Source organism: Grus americana, chromosome 5 (genome assembly GCF_028858705.1).
Source record: "Grus americana isolate bGruAme1 chromosome 5, bGruAme1.mat, whole genome shotgun sequence".
Classification (NCBI taxonomy): domain Eukaryota; kingdom Metazoa; phylum Chordata; class Aves; order Gruiformes; family Gruidae; genus Grus; species Grus americana.
The window spans coordinates 19,465,387-19,486,335 of record NC_072856.1 but is presented as its reverse complement, the minus strand read 5'-3'; the positions used below and the strand labels follow the sequence as shown (position 1 = coordinate 19,486,335).

General features: G+C 43.2%; 2 protein-coding genes across 4 annotated transcripts in view; one reads left to right on the top strand and one right to left on the bottom strand.

Annotated features, from left to right (window-relative positions):
• Positions 1 to 8,440, top strand: part of AP2A2 (adaptor related protein complex 2 subunit alpha 2) — a 48,930-nt gene extending 40,490 nt beyond the window's left edge. For 2 of the 3 annotated variants that reach the window (XM_054825769.1, XM_054825768.1), the window contains exons 16-22: positions 1,150 to 1,232; positions 1,982 to 2,061; positions 2,885 to 3,018; positions 3,820 to 3,936; positions 4,140 to 4,209; positions 4,854 to 4,988; positions 5,788 to 8,440. In XM_054825769.1, the coding sequence (XP_054681744.1) occupies positions 1,150 to 1,232; positions 1,982 to 2,061; positions 2,885 to 3,018; positions 3,820 to 3,936; positions 4,140 to 4,209; positions 4,854 to 4,988; positions 5,788 to 5,865 (697 nt within the window). In that variant the 3' untranslated portion in view covers positions 5,866 to 8,440. Of the gene's footprint in view, positions 1 to 151; positions 230 to 1,149; positions 1,233 to 1,981; positions 2,062 to 2,884; positions 3,019 to 3,819; positions 3,937 to 4,139; positions 4,210 to 4,853; positions 4,989 to 5,787 lie in introns of all 3 variants that reach the window. The other variant, XM_054825767.1, reaches the window with a different exon arrangement.
• Positions 8,441 to 9,685: 1,245 nt separating this feature from the next.
• MUC6 (mucin 6, oligomeric mucus/gel-forming) overlaps positions 9,686 to 20,949 on the bottom strand; it is a 59,611-nt gene continuing 48,347 nt past the window's right edge. The window contains exons 37-40 of the mRNA XM_054826478.1: positions 20,107 to 20,553; positions 14,905 to 15,516; positions 11,747 to 11,849; positions 9,686 to 10,013 (exon numbers count right to left, since the gene is read on the bottom strand). Of these exons, the coding sequence (XP_054682453.1) occupies positions 9,836 to 10,013; positions 11,747 to 11,849; positions 14,905 to 15,516; positions 20,107 to 20,553 (1,340 nt within the window). The 3' untranslated portion in view covers positions 9,686 to 9,835. The remainder of the gene's footprint in view (positions 10,014 to 11,746; positions 11,850 to 14,904; positions 15,517 to 20,106; positions 20,554 to 20,949) is intronic.

Sequence of the window (20,949 nt, the reverse complement as noted above, 5' to 3'; positions counted from 1 at the left end):
AGGGCAGCTAATAAACTTTTCATGCATTAAACTCAACAGTACCATTTTTGAGGAAGGAGGTAGAAGAAATAACTAAGCACTAAGCTGTCTTTACTAACTCCTGCTATCTCTGTCGCTACTGCCTTTCTTCCTTTTGTGCTGCCTGAACTAGCCCTGACCTGGCTTCATCTGAGGTAGTTTCTGAGGAACCAGCTGATACTGTGCATGATGCTGATGAGCTTTTTCACAAGTAAGCAATACTAAAACCTTGCAAGGCTGGGCAACTTCCAGAATATAGTTATAAAGCAAAACTATATTGTGCATTAACTTAATACCAGCAAAACTAGAGAAACGTGTACTGTCAGACTTGTGACTAGAACACTTCTGTAGATGCTGTGGATTTTATGACAAGCTCATGAATACACAGGTTAGAGTTGTCTTTATGAGTCAGTGCTACCACACACTGCTCTACAATGAGGCAATACCAGTATATTAAGTTTTGCAACTATTCACAAATAAAGGAAAAACATGAGTAAATTGTCAAAAGTACTGATATTTGGGAGTTATGGCTCTTATGTTTTAAGAGCCTTTTATGCACAAGGCTGATGTTTGCTGACCACCTCTTCTGCTTTTAAGTGAAGGGTGATAGAAAGGACTGAAATCACTACAGAATGGGCTTCCTCTCTCAAAATGGAAAAAAAAAAAGATAAAATATAGCTCTCAGTTTACTTATGTGATACAGAACTGATAAAACAAGGGATTCTTTTTTCTTTCAGGTTTTAAACAGTCAAAGCTTCAAACTTTTCAATTCTGCACCAGCCTAAAGAGTTTCAGAAGTTGTCAAGAATATGAATAAGAAAAATCCTAGTCTGTTGCCTGGTCCTTTATAGACAGAGTGTGTGTGTGTGTGTATAGCATATTGTGGCTTCCTTCATAGTTTCTCAGACATCCTATCAAATAAAAAATTCAGTTCTTTTATTGTCCTGCAAGTGGTGATTTTGGTTGTAAAATTGTCTTTTCTAATTCTGCAGTTTTCTGCAAAGGCCTCTCAAACTGATGCACTCTAGGTTAACCACAGTCTTCATCCTCTGTGTAAACCCTGAATTTTGTGGTTCTAAATATTGTTTAATATGGCTCAATTTAAAACACGTGTTTCCTCTCTTTCCCTAGGTTTGTGTGTAAAAATAATGGAGTCTTATTTGAAAATCAGTTGCTACAAATTGGATTGAAATCTGAATTTCGACAGAACCTAGGTAAGACTATCAGGCCAAGTGGTTAGCTGTCTGCATTATCAACTCCATGCCAGCACGATATTGTGGATAGGACTTACCTTTCAGCTACTTAAGAGGGAAATGTGACTTGAGGCTTAGCCTGTCTTAGGATCTTCAATGTTTGTGTGTCCCTGGCTTCTGTGTGGGTTCTTGTTTCCTTAATTTTTTTGGTTGTTTTGGTAGCTGAGATGAAATGGGAGTGTTAAGTGGTTGTTAAGTTGTAAAGCTGGTACAGCCACGGTTATAAAGGACCATTTTCCTCAACTTTTATATTTTACAATATAGCTTATTGTAATAATATGATACACAATATATTTCAGACATGTCTATCATAATACACTAATGCATGAGACACAGAAAGCATCTAGGAGAGAGCTGGGATTGAACACAGGCAAGCACTAGGATTGTTTGCGTCTCCCCTTCTGCATCACTTTTGGTACCATAATAGCTTCTTTACATAAAGTCATGTTCTCCAGCAACTGAAAGACTTCCACTGATTATTTAACTGCCTGTGTGACAGCTACTGTGGGAGAGGTATGATGGTTCATTTTAATCTGTTTCATTTTGAACTGTGAATATCTTGGTAAGATAAACCATGTAAATTACGCTTTGTTTTTGAAAGTTGTTTTAAAGAAAGGCAATGTATTAGATACTTGAAGCACAAGTAGTTCAATATGATTATATGTGACATTACCTAAAAATTCTGATGTCTTTTATTCTCTTCTTTCTAGGACGTATGTTCATATTCTATGGTAATAAGACATCAACACAGTTCTTGAATTTTACTCCAACCGTAATCTGCTCAGATGACCTACAGTCAAATATCCTTAAATGCAGTCACATGTGTCTGTTCTTATTTGGGTCTTGTGTTTTAAGTTGCACAAAATTATAATAAAGTTGCTGGATTAAGGCATGGTGTCCTTGAATGTGAAGAAATGAGAAACTTGCTGATAACTTTCTAAAGTTCATGTAGAAAAAGCAAGTCTTGAGCAGAGATGGAAGATTCTGTCATTTATAATCTCTCTGATTATAAACACACATTTTACTGTTGAAATAAGGAGAAATGAGGCTGAATAAATATGCAATGTAACTCTAGCTTTCTCCATTGTCATGAAGTAGCTGGAGTATAGATGTGGTGTTCTTGAAGTCCTGCATTAGCAGATAACCTCAGACTTGAGATTGAGGTAGAAGAGTACATGTACATAAAGATGATGATGATATTTCAAAATAACCTCGTAATTTAGAGTTTGTTCTTAATGTTTGGTATGGTATTGCAAATTTAGGATTTCTGGGAGACTATGTAATCAAGCTTGTTTGACTCAAAGCGTCAGTGTAATGTTCACATCAAAATGAAATAGTCTAGTATTTTTTATTGTGAAGTCTGTACCCTTATACCCTTTTGAGGGCATCTTTAAGAATATCTGAATAACTGAGAATTGGGAGGGTTATTGCTTTTGGGTGTGTCAATATAAAAAAAACCAACAAATCTTTTTGCTGTACAGGAATTGAGCTTTGAATATTCAGTAGCATATAGGGAATGGGTGGACATGATGCTAATTCCTCATGTAGCTTATTGGAGGATTTGCCTTTTTTTTTTTTTTAAAGTTATCAGTTCATTGATCAGTTTCCTTAACCACTTCTTATGCCTGAATCTTCAGACAAAACCTGTTGACCCCACAGTGGATGGAGGTGCGCAGGTTCAACAGGTGGTGAACATTGAATGTGTGTCAGACTTTATGGAAGCTCCAATCCTGAACATTCAATTCAGGTAAAACACAGGATTCAAATGCTAGTGAATGAATTAGATGAAGGATACTAGATTTCTCCTGGTCCTCTGACTGAAGCATAGAATATGGACAGGTAAAGCTGTCTTGAGTCATCTTTCAAGACTTACTTGAAAAATTGATCTAACGAAGCTTTAAGCTGCTAGGGAAGGTAGGGAATCCACTTGGAACAATGTGGTTTAAAAAAACACAAAACCACACCCTAATCAAGAAGCAACTACTGATAAAATGTCTCTATGACTTCTCTTTCTGCTACCCATATAAAACAGCAGTATTCCTGTTTGCTTAAGAAATCTTGACAGGAATATATGCGGTAACTTCTCCCTTCTGGAAACCAAGAACACTTCTGCAAACAGCTTGCACTGCAAATGCATGCATGCAGCCAAAAATAGAATCTTGTTATGTCCACTCAACATCAGCCTTTGGGAAATCCTGATTTCTGGGCTACATTCTGTTATTCTAAACTGGTTCATACTGGTATGTTTTCACAGGGATGTATTTTTCACTCCTTTGATGGGTGCAATCTAGAAGGATAACTGCTATGTTGAAACAGAGATCCTTATTAGAAGTTCTGCCATTTCACTTTCATGTGCTATCTAAGCAGAGCAAATAAATTTGTTTAACGGTGGATTAAAACTGTATTTTAGAAATAACATCTGCAATTGATGGATTTTAATCATAAACAGTTGCACCTTAGTGTTCATCCTCAATTGCTTTGTTGATTTCGGTTGAGAGACTGCTGACACTGTGCAGCATACACAGTGTTCTTTCTACTCCATATGCAGGTATGGTGGAACATTTCAAAATCTTTCAGTAAAATTACCCATCACACTGAATAAATTTTTCCAGCCGACAGAGATGTCTTCTCAAGACTTTTTTCAGCGTTGGAAGCAACTGAGCAAGTAAGACTTTGTCTATACTTGGGCTTGGGGCTCCTGTAGTAGGCCAAGGAAGGAAAAAGGGTATATTGTGAATGTAGCTGGTGCAGTGCCCCATCCCATACTTAATCCTGTGAATTAAACTGTCACAGTATAATTAGTTGCTATTGAATAATGCTGCATGTAATCCACGTTATACCATGTATGTATCTTACCTTGTCTTGCAGTCCAAAACAAGAAGTACAGAATATTTTTAAAGCAAAACACCCGATGGATGCAGAGATCACAAAAGCAAAGGTGGGTAGTAGTGTGGTATTTTTAATCTGTAGTGTAGTGATAGTTGTAAAAGGAAACTTTGTTCATCTTAGTTTAAATGGCAATTGGATCATCCTGTTAAAGTGTAAGTCCATGTTGTCTAACAGACCCTTGGCAGTGCTGAGTTGAATGGACTGTTTCTCAGTGTGGATAGAATTAGATAGTCTTCAGTAGCAGCTGGAAACTTGAAGCTATTTAAGAAAACACCAATTTAGTGCTTAAAACTGAATTGGAAGATACTTCAAGCCTTAATTTATACTCTAGTTATAGTTAGAAAACAAGTGACGACTTGTAGAACTGGCTGCTTTAGGCAAAATAGAGGTGACTAGCGTAAGACAGGAATAGCTTTATCAAAAACAGGAGAGACTTATGTTGAATCTAACTTTTATTCCTCAGTTGTTTTTTGAGAAGAACCTTTTTTTTCAGGAACAGTTCATTATCAGAGTCACTCTGTCACTTCAAAAATTTGTCGTAATTAGTATTGGATAATTCTTTAACATCTTGAACACTCCAAATAAAAATTACTCTCCTACTTGTTTTCCTAGTTGGTGGTGGCTGTGCTTGGGTAGACTTGGTATTGGTGTCCCACTGTCCCCACATCTAAATCTTCTGGTTTTCTTTCATAGATAATTGGCTTTGGATCAGCCCTACTTGAGGAGGTAGATCCCAATCCTGCTAACTTTGTTGGTGCTGGTATCATACATACAAAATCTACTCAGATTGGATGCTTGCTGCGTCTTGAACCCAACCTCCAGGCACAGGTATCTGTTTAAGTATCTACAGCTTAAATACAAGTTCTTGTTTGCAGTAAATGTCTGTGTGTATCTGAAACTCCTTAAGTTATTTATTTAAAATCACTATTGCAATAGCTAGTTGTGACTGCAGACTCCAAGAAATGAAATTGTAGTAGCTGATCATGGCCCAGTTTGGTAAGCTGCTGCTTCATGTCAGTTCTCCTTCCTGTTGGAAGAGATCATGTTATTATTCCAGACTGTCCTTGGAGTATAATCGTCTCTTGAAGGTTGGAAACATTTAATGTTACTGTTTTGTGCATCTTGGACAAGATTAAGTATAATTTCTTTTGCCATTTTAAGTTAATAAAAGAATGATTGGCTAAAAGAGAAAACATAAGCAGATGAACAAGAATATTTTTCCTCAAGCACTTCGATAGAGGGTTTTATCAAAGTCAGCTGAGGACTGAAAATAAGTTTTGGCTGGTAAGTCTCCTGTTTTCTGAAGAAGTGGTGGTAGAGAGTCTTTAGACTTTTCTGCAACATTTACTCCTCTTAAAAACTTTAGACAACACCTTGCTATTAGAGCCTAAAATTATCAGAACAATGGTAACTCTCAACAAGGGTTTGAAGATGCACTCCAGCCTATGGCTTGGAAAAAGCTGTACTAGTCAGTGGCTGGCTGCCTTGGAATATTTTAACCTGAGGTCTTTTCCTACCAAACCTAACAAAAAAAGAGGTAACGGGCAGGTTTCAGTAGTTGACTATGCATTCATTTAATGCCAAACTGTGTTTAAAAAGTAAATGATATTTTTATGTTCTTTTTCAGATGTATAGGCTCACACTACGAACAAGTAAAGAAGCTGTATCTCAGAGATTATGTGAATTGCTGTCAGAACAGTTTTAATATTAATCATGTCAGTTTTGGGTTTTCCATTTATATCACTGTCATCATACTGCAAATAAATGTCTTGTACATCACTGTCTGAGTACTGCAATGTTAACCATTACCAGCTCCCTGCCTTAATAGGATTTGACCCTTGTTTGAAATTAAGACTATAAAATGTACAGTACAGGGAAGTGACTTTTTACGTTAAAAATGGATTTTAGGGTGTTACACAAAGGGTGCAAAGGCTGTCTTGTGCTCCTTTGTTTTTTTGCAGAGGTCAGGCTTTTAAACTTTGTTAAAGGGAAATTGATTTAGACATGGTAACCAAGGATTTCAGCTGGAAATGGCTAGTAATATGCTGCCTTAGTGCCTTTAACAGGTACTCCCTCTGCTCTGAGCTGAAAGAAACCAATGTAATGCCGCTCAGTAAGGTTAATTCAGATGTTAGCGTAGAGTCAAAACTTTGAAGTTGGACGTTGCTTCAAGCCTTGTCCTGGATGGAAGGGCAGATTCCAAGATGTGTTTGAATCGGATTCAAGTGAACATTTAGGTTGCATGTCACCAATCTTTGTATTTGAAAAATGCCACAGGACCAGAGTCTTAAAGTATTAATCTTGTAATCCTTTACATCTTAATGTTTTCTGATCTTTGGGAAGTAGATTTGAACACAAAAGCTATTCTTAATCCTTCTGCTTACCTCAAATAACGAGGTGAGCTTCTCTAGTAGGTGGTGAATGAGTACATGCTTGCTCATTGTTAGTCAAACTGAAGTTAAATATTCTGTTGTGTGTTTTTTCTGTTTCTTATCAGACTTTGCAAGTAATAGTCCTAATGACGTGATATAACTAACTGCAGAGTCCAGTATTGTATAAAAGAAGTGGGAAGAAATGGGCCCTTGAAGGACTGTAAGGCATGCACTCTTTTAGATGAAAATGTAATTTTAAACAATATTTTTTCCCCAGTGTACTGTAATGTTAAAACGCAAGAGGTTGAATAACTGGTATTTGAACAGTTTCCTATCTATCGGTGGTAAAAATATCCAACGTTGTATAGAAGACTTGTGTTGAGACAGAGTAGAAGGCCTAAACAAGTTCAGCTTTTATAACTAGTTCTGTATCAGCAAACTCTTTTCAGAAGTAAGTGGACACAACTTTGGCTCATACTCCTCAAGCCTTGAGATGCAACAAAGGCTGCTAAAACAAAGCAGGTGAGGCAGTGCAGTTAGAAACTGCGGGCAGCTGTCAGTGAGTGCTGCAGGTCATGATGAACCAAGTCAGCTGATGATGATGTGAGAAGTGAACCTCAGATCAAGCTTTCCTTAAGGTTATTTAAAGGAAACCTGGAACTGGTGTCTCACAACACATACAGCCAAGTATGCCCATGAAATAAGGTTTTGAGTTGTTGTGAGGACATTGAAAATGCATTTAAATGAGGCTTCTGTCATGCTGCCCAGTGCAAGGCAGGGGATAGGATTCCACAAGATTGAGTGTGCCTTGCTCTTTTTCTTCAGTGATTTGAGTTAAATGATGGAACTGCGTGATTATAATTTGGTTTGGTTGAAGGCTAGTGATCGCACTTGAGTGCAAGTGAAAAATGAGGAACAAAGGTTTGGCTGTGGTGTGTGGATTTTTGGGAGATATTTTTTGATTTTTGTCTTTCCAGAAATGGCTGGTAACTATGGATGTTATGACTGAAAACTTGGCTATTGACCTGGTCTTTCTGCAAAAGTTCTCTCGAACAATTGGCCCTTTTGTGGCCTTTCAAGTAGCTAATCAAGACTTTGATCACAAACATTCTTTGAAAATCTTCATGAGCAGTTCCTGCAGTCAGGTTGGGTGGTTGGCAAAATGCTAATGGACTACCTTATGTTTTGTCCTTTGGATGCCATATGTCTCTATTGGTCTGTTATCTTAACCATGCTGTTGGCTGCCATGTTAAAAATCTGATGTGCTGAACTAAAGGGAGTCTTAGCAAAGACAGGGGAGGAGCTTCTAATTAATGTTTTTCAAATCCTGTTGTATATCTGTCCCCCAAAAATCTTCTGTGCCCTCATTAAGGGACACTTTGAAACACTGCACTACTCTAGTTCACTATGCTTTGGTTCAAACTGTGCTAAAATGTGCATTAATGTGGGAAGGAAGGGGGTAAGGGAAAGTGTCTTTTCAGTGCTGACTGTGTTAAAGTGTGAACAGTCGTAAGCTTGTATTAAATGTCACTCAATGAAGCCATGAGCAGAAAAGTGAACAAATTGAGGACAAATACTTGATTATTTTTTGTGAATGATGGTTAACTTACCAAAGTGATGTATCCTGTCAAACAGACAAAGTGATTTCTGCAGTAAACAGTGTTATTGTTTTTAAGTACAGTATTTTCAGGCATTGACATGTGAAAATAACTGAATAGCAAAACAGGTAGCATATGTTCATTCTTGACCTACACTCCAGTATGTAACATTTATGGTGATTGTCTTATTTGTATAAAACAAAGTTCTGTCAAATTAAGTGGAAAATTTTCATATAGAAGACTATATATTAGACTATATTCATCAGAAGACCATATTAAGATTAAATAAATGATTAGAACAGTAATCAAACTGTCCTCTTTTCTCTGGGGGCATGGAAATGTAAAGAATGCTTGCATGGAATGGTTGTTATGGAACAACATTTGATGTATATGGTAAATTCTTTCCTGCAAACTACTGGTGGGTTGTGTTCAGTTGAGTCTTACCTCACCTGCAGCGCTCTGCTCCCCCAGTGAGTTTGTTTATGGCTGCTTTTGTTGGTGTGTTTGGTCACATGTTACAAATACGCTGCTGTTGAAAAAAAAAAAAAAACCCAAAACAAACAACCCCCCAACAAACCAAAAAACCACCTTGATGTAAAATCTTTCTTCCTGTAGTGTTTAACAACAGTAAGTATATTAATAGTACATGCTGCTGTAAACTGGTGTAACAATGGGATATGGTTGAGATTATGAAGCACACACCTGTATTACACACAGGCAGGACTTGTCAAAAAAGTGATGTCGCTGTAAAAAAGTATCTAAACTGCTAATTAACCTCACTCAAACTATAAATGTATGCTTCAGATTCTTAGTACTTCTCTAAAACTTGCTAAAATAAAAGAGAAAATACCTGGGTACTATGAGCTTTTGTGCATTCATATAACTTTTTCTTAAATGAATTGCAAACAAAATGGTAAAGAATACTCCCTGCTAGCAGCAAGTAGAAATCGCTTGTGAGTGAACTACCTGTGTCCTGTTAGACACATATGGTCTTTGGTTTCTTGCAGAGAAATGCCCTGCAAATTTCTGCTTTGTCCAAAAGCCACTACACGTCGGTGTTATCTAGAAATGTCCCACCAGATTAAGAGTGCATGTAGAGACCTCACCATTAGCTTTTGGTTCACGTAGCACCTTGCTTTCTGACAGCAGCTGTGTATGGATGACAAGCACAAGTGCTGTGTCCACTTTCAAAGGTCACTTCAGTTCTCTCTTCTCCCAGTGAAGTAATGGGCTGTTCCACAGGTCCTAGTTCAACTGTAGTTTCCACTTAAGTTTCACTTAAAATAATTGGTCAAATAATGAGAAATATGATAGCAAATTTGATTCCTTCTACTTTATTTGAAAGTTAAATTTCTGTTATTGCACAGTGCATAGGCCAGTCTTTAGCCTCTGGTTAAATATCACCCTGAGCAAGGCCAGACAGTCTCTGACATGGTCTTCCCTCCCAACCCCCACCCTGCCCTTCCCCCCCCCCCCCCCCCCCCCACCCCTGCACACCCTTCAACTCCCTTCTGATCAGGAATAATTTATCCGTTAACTTCATTGACACTCCAGGTAGCTGCTCAGGATGCCTCACTGCAAGGCTATCCTGTATAATCAATAGAAGAGCACTCCCAGCAATGAGCAGTCACTACAGAAGTATTAAATTGTGATCAGTGTTTAATTAAAAAAAAAAAAAGGTATCTGAGGCCATCTGGAGGTCTGGCTAGTGTATGCAACTGTCAAAGTCACAAACACAGCCACTAAATACAATTACTTCTGTAATGAGCCTTTTTCCAGGGTTATCTGGGTCTTGGCATGGTAGTTGGAATTCCTTCTTATGAAGCTGGAGTGGCCTACAGCAGCCACATACTGTGTTGACCATCATCTTCTCAACATCCAACCTGTTTGGAAGAGAGGGAGGATGGGAGGATCATTTAGGGTTTGTATACAGTATTTTAGGCTTACAGCTTTTCAAGCGTTTGAATGTGTTTACTACAAATGGTGCAGCAATTTATTTTAAAGTTCTCATGATGACTACTGAAGGAGTTCAGGTGTACTGAGTTTCTACCTTTTTTAAAACTGAATTTTCATAGGGCTTACAGCTATTAGGTCTCAGACCTTACTGGAAAACTAATAGGATTTGATTTCCCCATTTTCCTTTTGCACTTCTGAAAATCATAAAGTAATTATATTTTTAACTTTAAAAAAAAAAAAGCTGTGCACTGGACTACTTAAAGTTTGGAAAAGGTCTCTGGTATGGTCTGTTAACAAAAATGCTAAATTAGCATGCTCCTTGTGCACGGTTCATGGAGGAAGGAAAACCCCTTTCTTCCTCTGAACTGTTAGCACCAGAATCAAAGCTGACGACTGCATAATGTCAATTCTGGGCTGTGAGGTCAGCTAACAAAGTAGTAGTAGACTTGCACATATCTTCCTGAATTAACAGGAATAAAGCATAGGTTGGTGAAGTGATTGCTTGAATAAGTAGGTGAGATTTAGGTTCTCTTCTGATAGTACTGTTTTCTGTTATACAGTTGCTTTTCTGACTGTGTTCAGCCAGCTGTGCTGCTGGACTTGCTCCTATCTTTCCTTTTTTTATTTTTTCCTGTTAGTGGGAAGTGCTATAAATGTAGGCTAGAAATTCAGCTACGGAAACAAGAGAGTTATGGAAAAATATTTTTGTAAAAATCTTGGTGAAAGGGAGAAAAGTCTGCTTGGTTTCAATTAAAACTGTTTTTAACCACAACTTTCTTAGTGATTGTGATGAACCTTAATAACTCTAAATATCTTCCTCCAGGCTTAACAGCCCTTTTGAAAACACTCAAGATACAGTCAATCACTCAGTTTTCAAAATGCTGGGGGTACATGTGAACTCACTTTGAAGGGGATAGTTTTTTAGCTTCAGGATTAATTTAAATTAGTTATTGCAAAACACTTCATTGCTTTCCCATTCCATTTTAAGTTTCACTTAAATAAGAAATTGTATGTAATAAATACATTATTAATAAACATTGTATTTGCTTGGATTGATGGGAATATAACAACTTAAACTTTTTTCCCAAATAACTGAACTGTGTAATACTGCTGCAGTGAGTTTAGCTTTATTGAAGCTTTGATTCCCTGTCTGAATAGTGTCCTAATGAGCAAGCAGAACTGCACAGCCTGAGACAACACACTTGTAACTGTAAAATATCCCTGAATTACACTATTAGGAGAACATAATGAGACAACTGAAGTGACATTATATATTTAAGTGAGATGAATCTCTTAATTTTGCTGTTATGGCTATGTGAAAACAGCTAGTTGTAGTCTAACTGACCTGCAGCATCGATGTCTGGGGTTTTGTTGTTTTGTGGTTTTGTTTTGTGTTTGTTTTTTTTTTTTTTTTAAAAACCTTAAGTGAGACAACATTCCTTGTTTAAATTTGTAAATCCCTGAGGTACTAAATGACCTTATTGGCATTGTTTCTAGTTAGCTGGCTTATACTGCAACATCATATTTCTGGGTAGATGCCAACCACATTTTTCTCCCTGAATTATAAAGGAGTGGTAGTTAATAAATATCACTACTTGCAGATGGCCAAATGAGAAAAAGAAACAACTTTGGTACTATACAATCTCTTAACTATCCTTACCTTGTTGAAGACGGACATGATCCTTCACATCGGCTTAATGTGACATTTGTAGAACAGCCTTTGTAAGTTATTTTTTCTTCATAGTTGAGTTCTCTACAATGCTCTGTCAAATGTAAAAAGAAACAATTATGGCAGAAACTTAAGTCTTCTTGAGTCTTTGCTGGATGCCAGAAGCCTCCATACTCAGTTTCATGGAAAACCATTTGTATTGCATGAGACAGTTAACAGGTCACAAGTGAGTAACATGGCAAGAGAAGGTTTTAAACAGGTACTGAAGATGCATGAGAGAGTTGTCCTCCAGGTTAACCAAGAAAATGCAAGTTGCTGGAATTACAAAAAAATTCCTGTTAAGAATATAGTGCAAATTCAGCAGGAAAAAACCTCTAATCCACTGATGGGGAATGCAAAGATGCAAATGAAACAACCAGCTGGTTAATTCTAGTAGAATTATTTCTGGTTCACAGACTTTGTAATAGATTTTACTTATTCGAAAAATGCTTAAATAAATCCTTAAAACGAGTAAATTATTTATAGGCAGCCAGAAGTTCACAACTTAGATGCCTGCCTGAATTCTGTCTTTCCTTACGACATATAATATGTAATGCTACACAGCAGGTAATGATTACATGTGTTGATCTTGCGTTTTCTCCTGACTTGAAGCAAGACACAAAGCACGAAGCAAAAAGCTGACTGAAAACACAGGTTTTCCAATGAGTCTAAAGATTGTGTTTGAAGTTTATATTAAGGAGAACAAAGATGTTTAATACTAGAAGGCAATTTATGCACCTCTCGCACTGTTCCTGTACAATGTTCTTTTGAGCACATTCAGGTTCCCTGCCTGAAGAAAGGTTATGGATGAAACCTGAATGTCGTGGGGAAGGCTCAATACTGTAGTAGGAATTAAGGAATTTGTCATTGGAAAATAAGGCAACTAATAACTGGACACTAGACTAAGGTCTGTACCTTTATCTCATAAATGAAGAGCTAGGAGCTATGCCACTATTCATCTTTTTTTTTTCTGGACTGAAAGGTATTGTCGGAAAAGTACCAGAATTGCTCACTTCAGAGGTGAAAAATGTGCAGAGAAAGGAGAGCAACTTGTTCACAACTTTCTGAACTCATGAAATAAATACTGGGAGGTACTGCCTGTTAACTGCTAGGAACAAACCCGGTACTGATATGGTTGGGAAGATACTGTTCTGAAGCAGTTACCAGAATGTGAACAAAATCTAAAGCAGGCACTAAAACCACAATTACACTGGGGAAAATTCTTCTGCTTATGAGAGTTCCTACTTGGATTCCCATTTTGGGAGGTGAAAATTACAAAGATGCAGGGAAAGCAAGATCAAAGGGAGTGGGGCAAGAGAAAGAATCCAGTCTCCTTGGGTCAAACTGTCATTTCCCGATGCTTGTGCAGTCAGTCAATTTGAGCCTCCTTTCTGCTAAAGAACAATGAAACCAGCCTCTTTGCTACCATGTTACTTGTGTAACAGTGGGAGGAAGGACAAACTGCATTCAGTCCCTTGCTCTGCAAGTAAATAATTCTGCCATGCCTTGTGGCTGAGCTGACTGACGTGTGCAAGCTGCACTCTGCTGACAAGGTTAACGATGAAAACAGCGATGAGAGGTTCTGCTACAGGTGACTATACCTGTTTATGTATTGATTCTCACATCACTGTTTGAGAGTAGTAGTAAACTACAAATACAGTTTCCTTAGCTGACTATTTGGGACCCTTTGTGTAAATTACTCTTCTGGAGTAACACTTAGTAGGTGATATCTTGAATGACTTAAGCATGGTGTTCCACTTTGTTGCTGTTAGAGATAAGTTTCTGGTTCAGCTGATCTGATTGTAACGATGGAATGGAGGACTTTGTGTGAAGATTCACAACAACTAAGGAACTAGCATATAGATCTGTGGAAAAATTTTGAATATGTGCTTCCAAGATAAAGATGCAAATACTTACAATCTCATTACTAAGCAGGATAGAAAAGGGCAGGCCTTATTAGGATGCTGCATATTGCTCCTAATTCTTGATATAAATAAGGTAACTGAAGGCTGTAATTTGTTGGAGGTAAGGCTGCACTTGCTTTAGGAATTAAACACACAGAAAAGGAGAACAGTGAAATTGATATATGACAGTGGAGGAGGCAATAGGAAAAAAGCAGTATGATATGGCTAAAGTACACTTTCAAGATAGCTTCTCCTCTGTATGTTGAACTCTTCCAGAAGAATGCAAACTAGCTGAAATAGAGATGTTAGCTCTTCTCTGGGTTCTCAAACAGTGGTTAAAGCAAATAAACGTACAGGAAAGAACCATGCAAGAAACCTACCTTCTTTTCACACATTGAACAGTGTATATGTTATTCTGGTTCGTTCTTAGAAGGGTTAATCGATATCCTTGGAAGCGTTGAATAAAACCTGTCTGCCTCACTGTTTCCAAGTAGGACTAGAAACTAGGCCTCTGCTACCTATACACAATACAGTTAAAAATGTATAGATATTTCATGTGCATCCACACCAGCGTTCCTGACTCCTGGACTGTAGATCCTAAAGTAGGACAGGACCATTTAAAACCAGAAGAGAGGATGTTGCGTGTGTGCCTCCCTTTACATGAAATTGTGCAGAAATTGTAGAATATGGTATTATTCCTTCAGTCCAAGCATACTAGATTTTAATGATGCACAAGAGAAAAAAAAAAATCACTGTACCTTCAAAACTGAGAAAACAGTATCCTGCAGAAGAGATACCAAAAATGCTCAAGTGTGCACAAAGAGCCTATGAGAGAGAACTGGAGGACTTGAGGGTAATTCAAGAGATACCTTTTATTTGGACAGGCTATTTTTCTTACACTGCCTAACTCAATTTTGAGATTAAAAAAACCACAACCTGCAACACTGACTCTCCTGATATGCATTTTGTCAGCCTCCTTAACTCACACTTTCTAATGTATATAGCAGGGAACCTGTTTTTATGAAATGAAAGACCTCAAACTCTACAAAAAACAACTGCAGAAATGACAAAAAGAAAATAGGGAGCTAATGGATACAAATGGTTTCATGAACAAAGAATATGGAAGAATTCATATACTGATGAAAGAAAAGATGTATGTGCTAAAACAAAAAACACAATATAGGAAATTATATGAATATACTTTACCTTGTTGCACTGTTAATGGTACAACAGAAGAAAATGATGTTGAAAGTCCAGAGGTGAAAGGAGGAGATGATGTAGTGCGGGTAGTGGTTAATGTTGTTGTTCGCAAAGAAGTCCTTTCAACTGACTCTGTAGAAGCAGAGGTAATAACACCGGGAGCAACGATAGTTGTTGTAGATAAAACAGTTGGGATCAAAACTGGAGTGGACTTGGCAGAGATGGTGGAAGGAACTAATAAGGAAGATGTTTTGCCACGTGGAGTAAATGTGGTGTTTTGGGACGAAAAATTCGTAGTACTCTCAGCAGACTTAAATGTGGAAGTAGCAAGGGGCACAGATGTAGGCACTGTGCTGGCGGTTGGAGCCAAAAGAGAAGAGAATGTGGAGGTGGTAGCAGATGGCAGCCTGGTGCTGAGGGGGCTGCTGGGAGGAGGTGGAGAGTGAGAGCTGGGACTTGGAGACGTCCTTGTCAGAGGGACTTCTGTGCTGCTAGCAGGGCTGGCCTCTCTGGAGACAGAGGTCTTGGAGGTGCTGCTGGTGGAGGTGGCGGCGGTGGTCTTCTGGGTGGTGAGAGGTGGCACAATGTGTGGCACAGTTGTCTTTTTGTGGGTGAAGGCTGTCAGGATAAAGCACAAGTCAGTTGAGGATGAGGGCAAGAGAGGAAGGCAAAGGAGGGGGGTCAAAATCCCCGTGTACGTGGCATGTGCAAGAAAGGCAGCATCTTGCCTCACTGAGTCTTGCTTGTTGAGACGAAGGAGCGGGCCTCTTTCTTGACCTCAGGCTCCCGTCTAGTTTCTCCCACAAAATGGGGCAACAAGGACAGCACCTAATGGGTGCCTTCAACACGCAAGCATCCTCAGCCTCTCCACGGAAGAGGACCCTCTCTGGATGTGCGTATTCCTCCAAGGACAGGGACAGCGTACTTTCTGCCCCCTCGCAGGCAGGCAGGCAGGCAGGCAGGCAGGCCAGGCTCCCTGGGAGACACCCGTGCCCCAAGCCATGCCAAAGGCAGGCCACACCAAATCGCCAATGCCAAAGGAAGCAGGAACAGAGGTAAAGTAGGAAACAAGCACCCAAGCAGTGAGTGTGGATGAGAAGGAAAATGGAACGAAAGATGTATGGAAGGAGGGATTGAAGCGTGGGAGCTGTAAAGGTGAGGCAAAGCAGAGCGACGGGTGGGAGGGAGCCTTACCAGGGTGTGAAGAACTCAGCCATGTTGAGGACGCAGTCGAGGAGGGAGAAGAAGCAGGCGATGACAGCGGGCTGGTTTTGGCTGTGGAGGGTGCAGAGGACTCTGGTGCAGGTGACTCTTTTGGAGCACTCGTTGTTGTGGAAAGGGGCTTGGGCCTTAGGGTCGTAGGTGTAGGCTTGGGGCTGGTGGTTGGGGCTGCTGTGGAGAAGAGCGTGGAAGTGGTGGCAGATGGCAGCCTGGTGCTGAGGGGGCTGCTGGGAGGAGGTGGAGAGTGAGAGCTGGGACTTGGAGACGTCCTTGTCAGAGGGACTTCTGTGCTGCTAGCAGGGCTGGCCTCTCTGGAGACAGAGGTCTTGGAGGTGCTGCTGGTGGAGGTGGCGGCGGTGGTCTTCTGGGTGGTGAGAGGCGGCACAATGTGTGGCACAGTTGTCTTTTTGTGGGTGAAGGCTGTCAGGATAAAGCACAAGTCAGCTGAGGATGAGGGCAAGAGGGGAGGGTAACGGAGAGGGGCAGAATCCCCGTGTACGTGGCACGTGCAAGAAAGGCAGCTCTCTGTTGCACTGAGTCACGTTTGTCGAGACAGAGGAGTGGAATTCTGGTTCCTGCCCTCAGGCTCCCATCTGGCTTCTCCTCAAAAAGGGCAGAAAAGGACAGCGCCTAATGGGTGCCTTCAACACGCAAGCAACCTCTGCGTCTCCACAGAAGAGGACCCTCTCTGGATGTGCGTATTCCTCCAAGGACAGGGACGGCGTACTGTCTGCCCCCTTCGCAGGCAGGCAGGCAGGCAGGCAGGCCAGGCTCCCTGGGAGACACCTGTGCCCCAGGCCATACCAATGGCAGGCCACACCAAAGTGCTGATGCCAAAGGAAGTGGGAGCGGAGAGCAAGTACTAAAACAACAGCCCAAGCAGCTTGCGTTGCTAAATAGGAAGAAAGGAAGCATGGGAGCTGGGAACAGGAGGCAGAGCAGTGTGAAAGGCAGGTGGGAGCCTTACCAGGGTGTGAAGACCTCAGCCATGTTGAGGACACAGTCGAGGAGGGGGAAGCAGCAGGCGATGGCAGCGCGCTGGTTTTGGCTGTGGAGGGTGCAGAGGACTCTGGTGCAGGCAACACTTTTGGAGCTATGGTCCTCAGGGAAGAGGGCTTGGGCCTTAGGGTCGTAGGTGTAGGCTTGGGGCTGGTGGTTGGGGCTGCTGTGGAGAAGAGCGTGGAAGTGGTGGCAGATGGCAGCCTGGTGCTGAGGGGGCTGCTGGGAGGAGGCAAAGAGCTGGGACTTGGAGACGTCCTTGTCAGAGGGACTTCTGTGCTGCTAGCAGGGCTGGCCTCTCTGGAGACAGAGGTCTTGGAGGTGCTGCTGGTGGAGGTGGCGGCGGTGGTCTTCTGGGTGGTGAGAGGCGGCACAATGTGTGGCACAGTTGTCTTTTTGTGGGTGAAGGCTGTCAGGATAAAGCACAAGTCAGCTGAGGATGAGGGCAAGAGAGGAAGGCAAAGGAGGGGGGTCAAAATCCCCGTGTACGTGGCATGTGCAAGAAAGGCAGCATCTTGCCTCACTGAGTCTTGCTTGTTGAGACGAAGGAGCGTTCCTCTTTCTTGACCTCAGGCTCCCGTCTAGTTTCTCCCACAAAATGGGGCAACAAGGACAGCACCTAATGGGTGCCTTCAACACGCAAGCATCCTCAGCCTCTCCACGGAAGAGGACCCTCTCTGGATGTGCGTATTCCTCCAAGGACAGGGACAGCGTACTTTCTGCCCCCTCGCAGGCAGGCAGGCAGGCAGGCAGGCCAGGCTCCCTGGGAGACACCCGTGCCCCAAGCCATGCCAAAGGCAGGCCACACCAAATCGCCAATGCCAAAGGAAGCAGGAACAGAGGTAAAGTAGGAAACAAGCACCCAAGCAGTGAGTGTGGATGAGAAGGAAAATGGAACGAAAGATGTATGGAAGGAGGGATTGAAGCGTGGGAGCTGTAAAGGTGAGGCAAAGCAGAGCGACGGGTGGGAGGGAGCCTTACCAGGGTGTGAAGAACTCAGCCATGTTGAGGACGCAGTCGAGGAGGGAGAAGAAGCAGGCGATGACAGCGGGCTGGTTTTGGCTGTGGAGGGTGCAGAGGACTCTGGTGCAGGTGACTCTTTTGGAGCACTCGTTGTTGTGGAAAGGGGCTTGGGCCTTAGGGTCGTAGGTGTAGGCTTGGGGCTGGTGGTTGGGGCTGCTGTGGAGAAGAGCGTGGAAGTGGTGGCAGATGGCAGCCTGGTGCTGAGGGGGCTGCTGGGAGGAGGTGGAGAGTGAGAGCTGGGACTTGGAGACGTCCTTGTCAGAGGGACTTCTGTGCTGCTAGCAGGGCTGGCCTCTCTGGAGACAGAGGTCTTGGAGGTGCTGCTGGTGGAGGTGGCGGCGGTGGTCTTCTGGGTGGTGAGAGGCGGCACAATGTGTGGCACAGTTGTCTTTTTGTGGGTGAAGGCTGTCAGGATAAAGCACAAGTCAGCTGAGGATGAGGGCAAGAGGGGAGGGCAACGGAGAGGGGCAGAATCCCCGTGTACGTGGCACGTGCAAGAAAGGCAGCTCTCTGTTGCACTGAGTCACGTTTGTCAAGACAGAGGAGTGGAATTCTGGTTCCTGCCCTCAGGCTCCCATCTGGCTTCTCCTCAAAAAGGGCAGAAAAGGACAGCGCCTAATGGGTGCCTTCAACACGCAAGCACCCTCTGCGTCTCCACGGAAGAGGACCCTCTCTGGATGTGCGTATTCCTCCAAGGACAGGGACGGCGTACTGTCTGCCCCCTTCGCAGGCAGGCAGGCAGGCAGGCAGGCCAGGCTCCCTGGGAGACACCTGTGCCCCAGGCCATACCAATGGCAGGCCACACCAAAGTACTGATGCCAAAGGAAGTGGGAGCGGAGAGCAAGTACTAAAACAACAGCCCAAGCAGCTTGCGTTGCTAAATAGGAAGAAAGGAAGCATGGGAGCTGGGAACAGGAGGCAGAGCAGTGTGAAAGGCAGGTGGGAGCCTTACCAGGGTGTGAGGACCTCAGCCATGTTGAGGACACAGTCGAGGAGGGGGAAGCAGCAGGCGATGGCAGCGCGCTGGTTTTGGCTGTGGAGGGTGCAGAGGACTCTGGTGCAGGCAACACTTTTGGAGCTATGGTCCTCAGGGAAGAGGGCTTGGGCCTTAGGGTCGTAGGTGTAGGCTGGGGGCTGGTGGTTGGGGCTGCTGTGGAGAAGAGCGTGGAAGTGGTGGCAGATGGCAGCCTGGTGCTGAGGGGGCTGCTGGGAGGAGGCAAAGAGCTGGGACTTGGAGACGTCCTTGTCAGAGGGACTTCTGTGCTGCTAGCAGGGCTGGCCTCTCTGGAGACAGAGGTCTTGGAGGTGCTGCTGGTGGAGGTGGCGGCGGTGGTCTTCTGGGTGGTGAGAGGCGGCACAATGTGTGGCACAGTTGTCTTTTTGTGGGTGAAGGCTGTCAGGATAAAGCACAAGTCAGCTGAGGATGAGGGCAAGAGAGGAAGGCAAAGGAGGGGGGTCAAAATCCCCGTGTACGTGGCATGTGCAAGAAAGGCAGCATCTTGCCTCACTGAGTCTTGCTTGTTGATATGAAGGAGCGTTCCTCTTTCTTGACCTCAGGCTCCCGTCTAGTTTCTCCCACAAAATGGGGCAACAAGGACAGCACCTAATGGGTGCCTTCAACACGCAAGCATCCTCAGCCTCTCCACGGAAGAGGACCCTCTCTGGATGTGCGTATTCCTCCAAGAACAGGGACAGCGTACTTTCTGCCCCCTCGCAGGCAGGCAGGCAGGCAGGCAGGCCAGGCTCCCTGGGAGACACCCGTGCCCCAAGCCATGCCAAAGGCAGGCCACACCAAATCGCCAATGCCAAAGGAAGCAGGAACAGAGGTAAAGTAGGAAACAAGCACCCAAGCAGTGAGTGTGGATGAGAAGGAAAATGGAACGAAAGATGTATGGAAGGAGGGATTGAAGCGTGGGAGCCGTAAAGGTGAGGCAAAGCAGAGCGACGGGTGGGAGGGAGCCTTACCAGGGTGTGAAGAACTCAGCCATGTTGAGGACGCAGTCGAGGAGGGAGAAGAAGCAGGCGATGACAGCGGGCTGGTTTTGGCTGTGGAGGGTGCAGAGGACTCTGGTGCAGGTGACTCTTTTGGAGCACTCGTTGTTGTGGAAAGGGGCTTGGGCCTTAGGGTCGTAGGTGTAGGCTTGGGGCTGGTGGTTGGGGCTGCTGTGGAGAAGAGCGTGGAAGTGGTGGCAGATGGCAGCCTGGTGCTGAGGGGGCTGCTGGGAGGAGGTGGAGAGTGAGAGCTGGGACTTGGAGACGTCCTTGTCAGAGGGACTTCTGTGCTGCTAGCAGGGCTGGCCTCTCTGGAGACAGAGGTCTTGGAGGTGCTGCTGGTGGAGGTGGCGGCGGTGGTCTTCTGGGTGGTGAGAGGCGGCACAATGTGTGGCACAGTTGTCTTTTTGTGGGTGAAGGCTGTCAGGATAAAGCACAAGTCAGCTGAGGATGAGGGCAAGAGGGGAGGGCAACGGAGAGGGGCAGAATCCCCGTGTACGTGGCACGTGCAAGAAAGGCAGCTCTCTGTTGCACTGAGTCACGTTTGTCAAGACAGAGGAGTGGAATTCTGGTTCCTGCCCTCAGGCTCCCATCTGGCTTCTCCTCAAAAAGGGCAGAAAAGGACAGCGCCTAATGGGTGCCTTCAACACGCAAGCACCCTCTGCGTCTCCACGGAAGAGGACCCTCTCTGGATGTGCGTATTCCTCCAAGGACAGGGACGGCGTACTGTCTGCCCCCTTCGCAGGCAGGCAGGCAGGCAGGCAGGCCAGGCTCCCTGGGAGACACCTGTGCCCCAGGCCATACCAATGGCAGGCC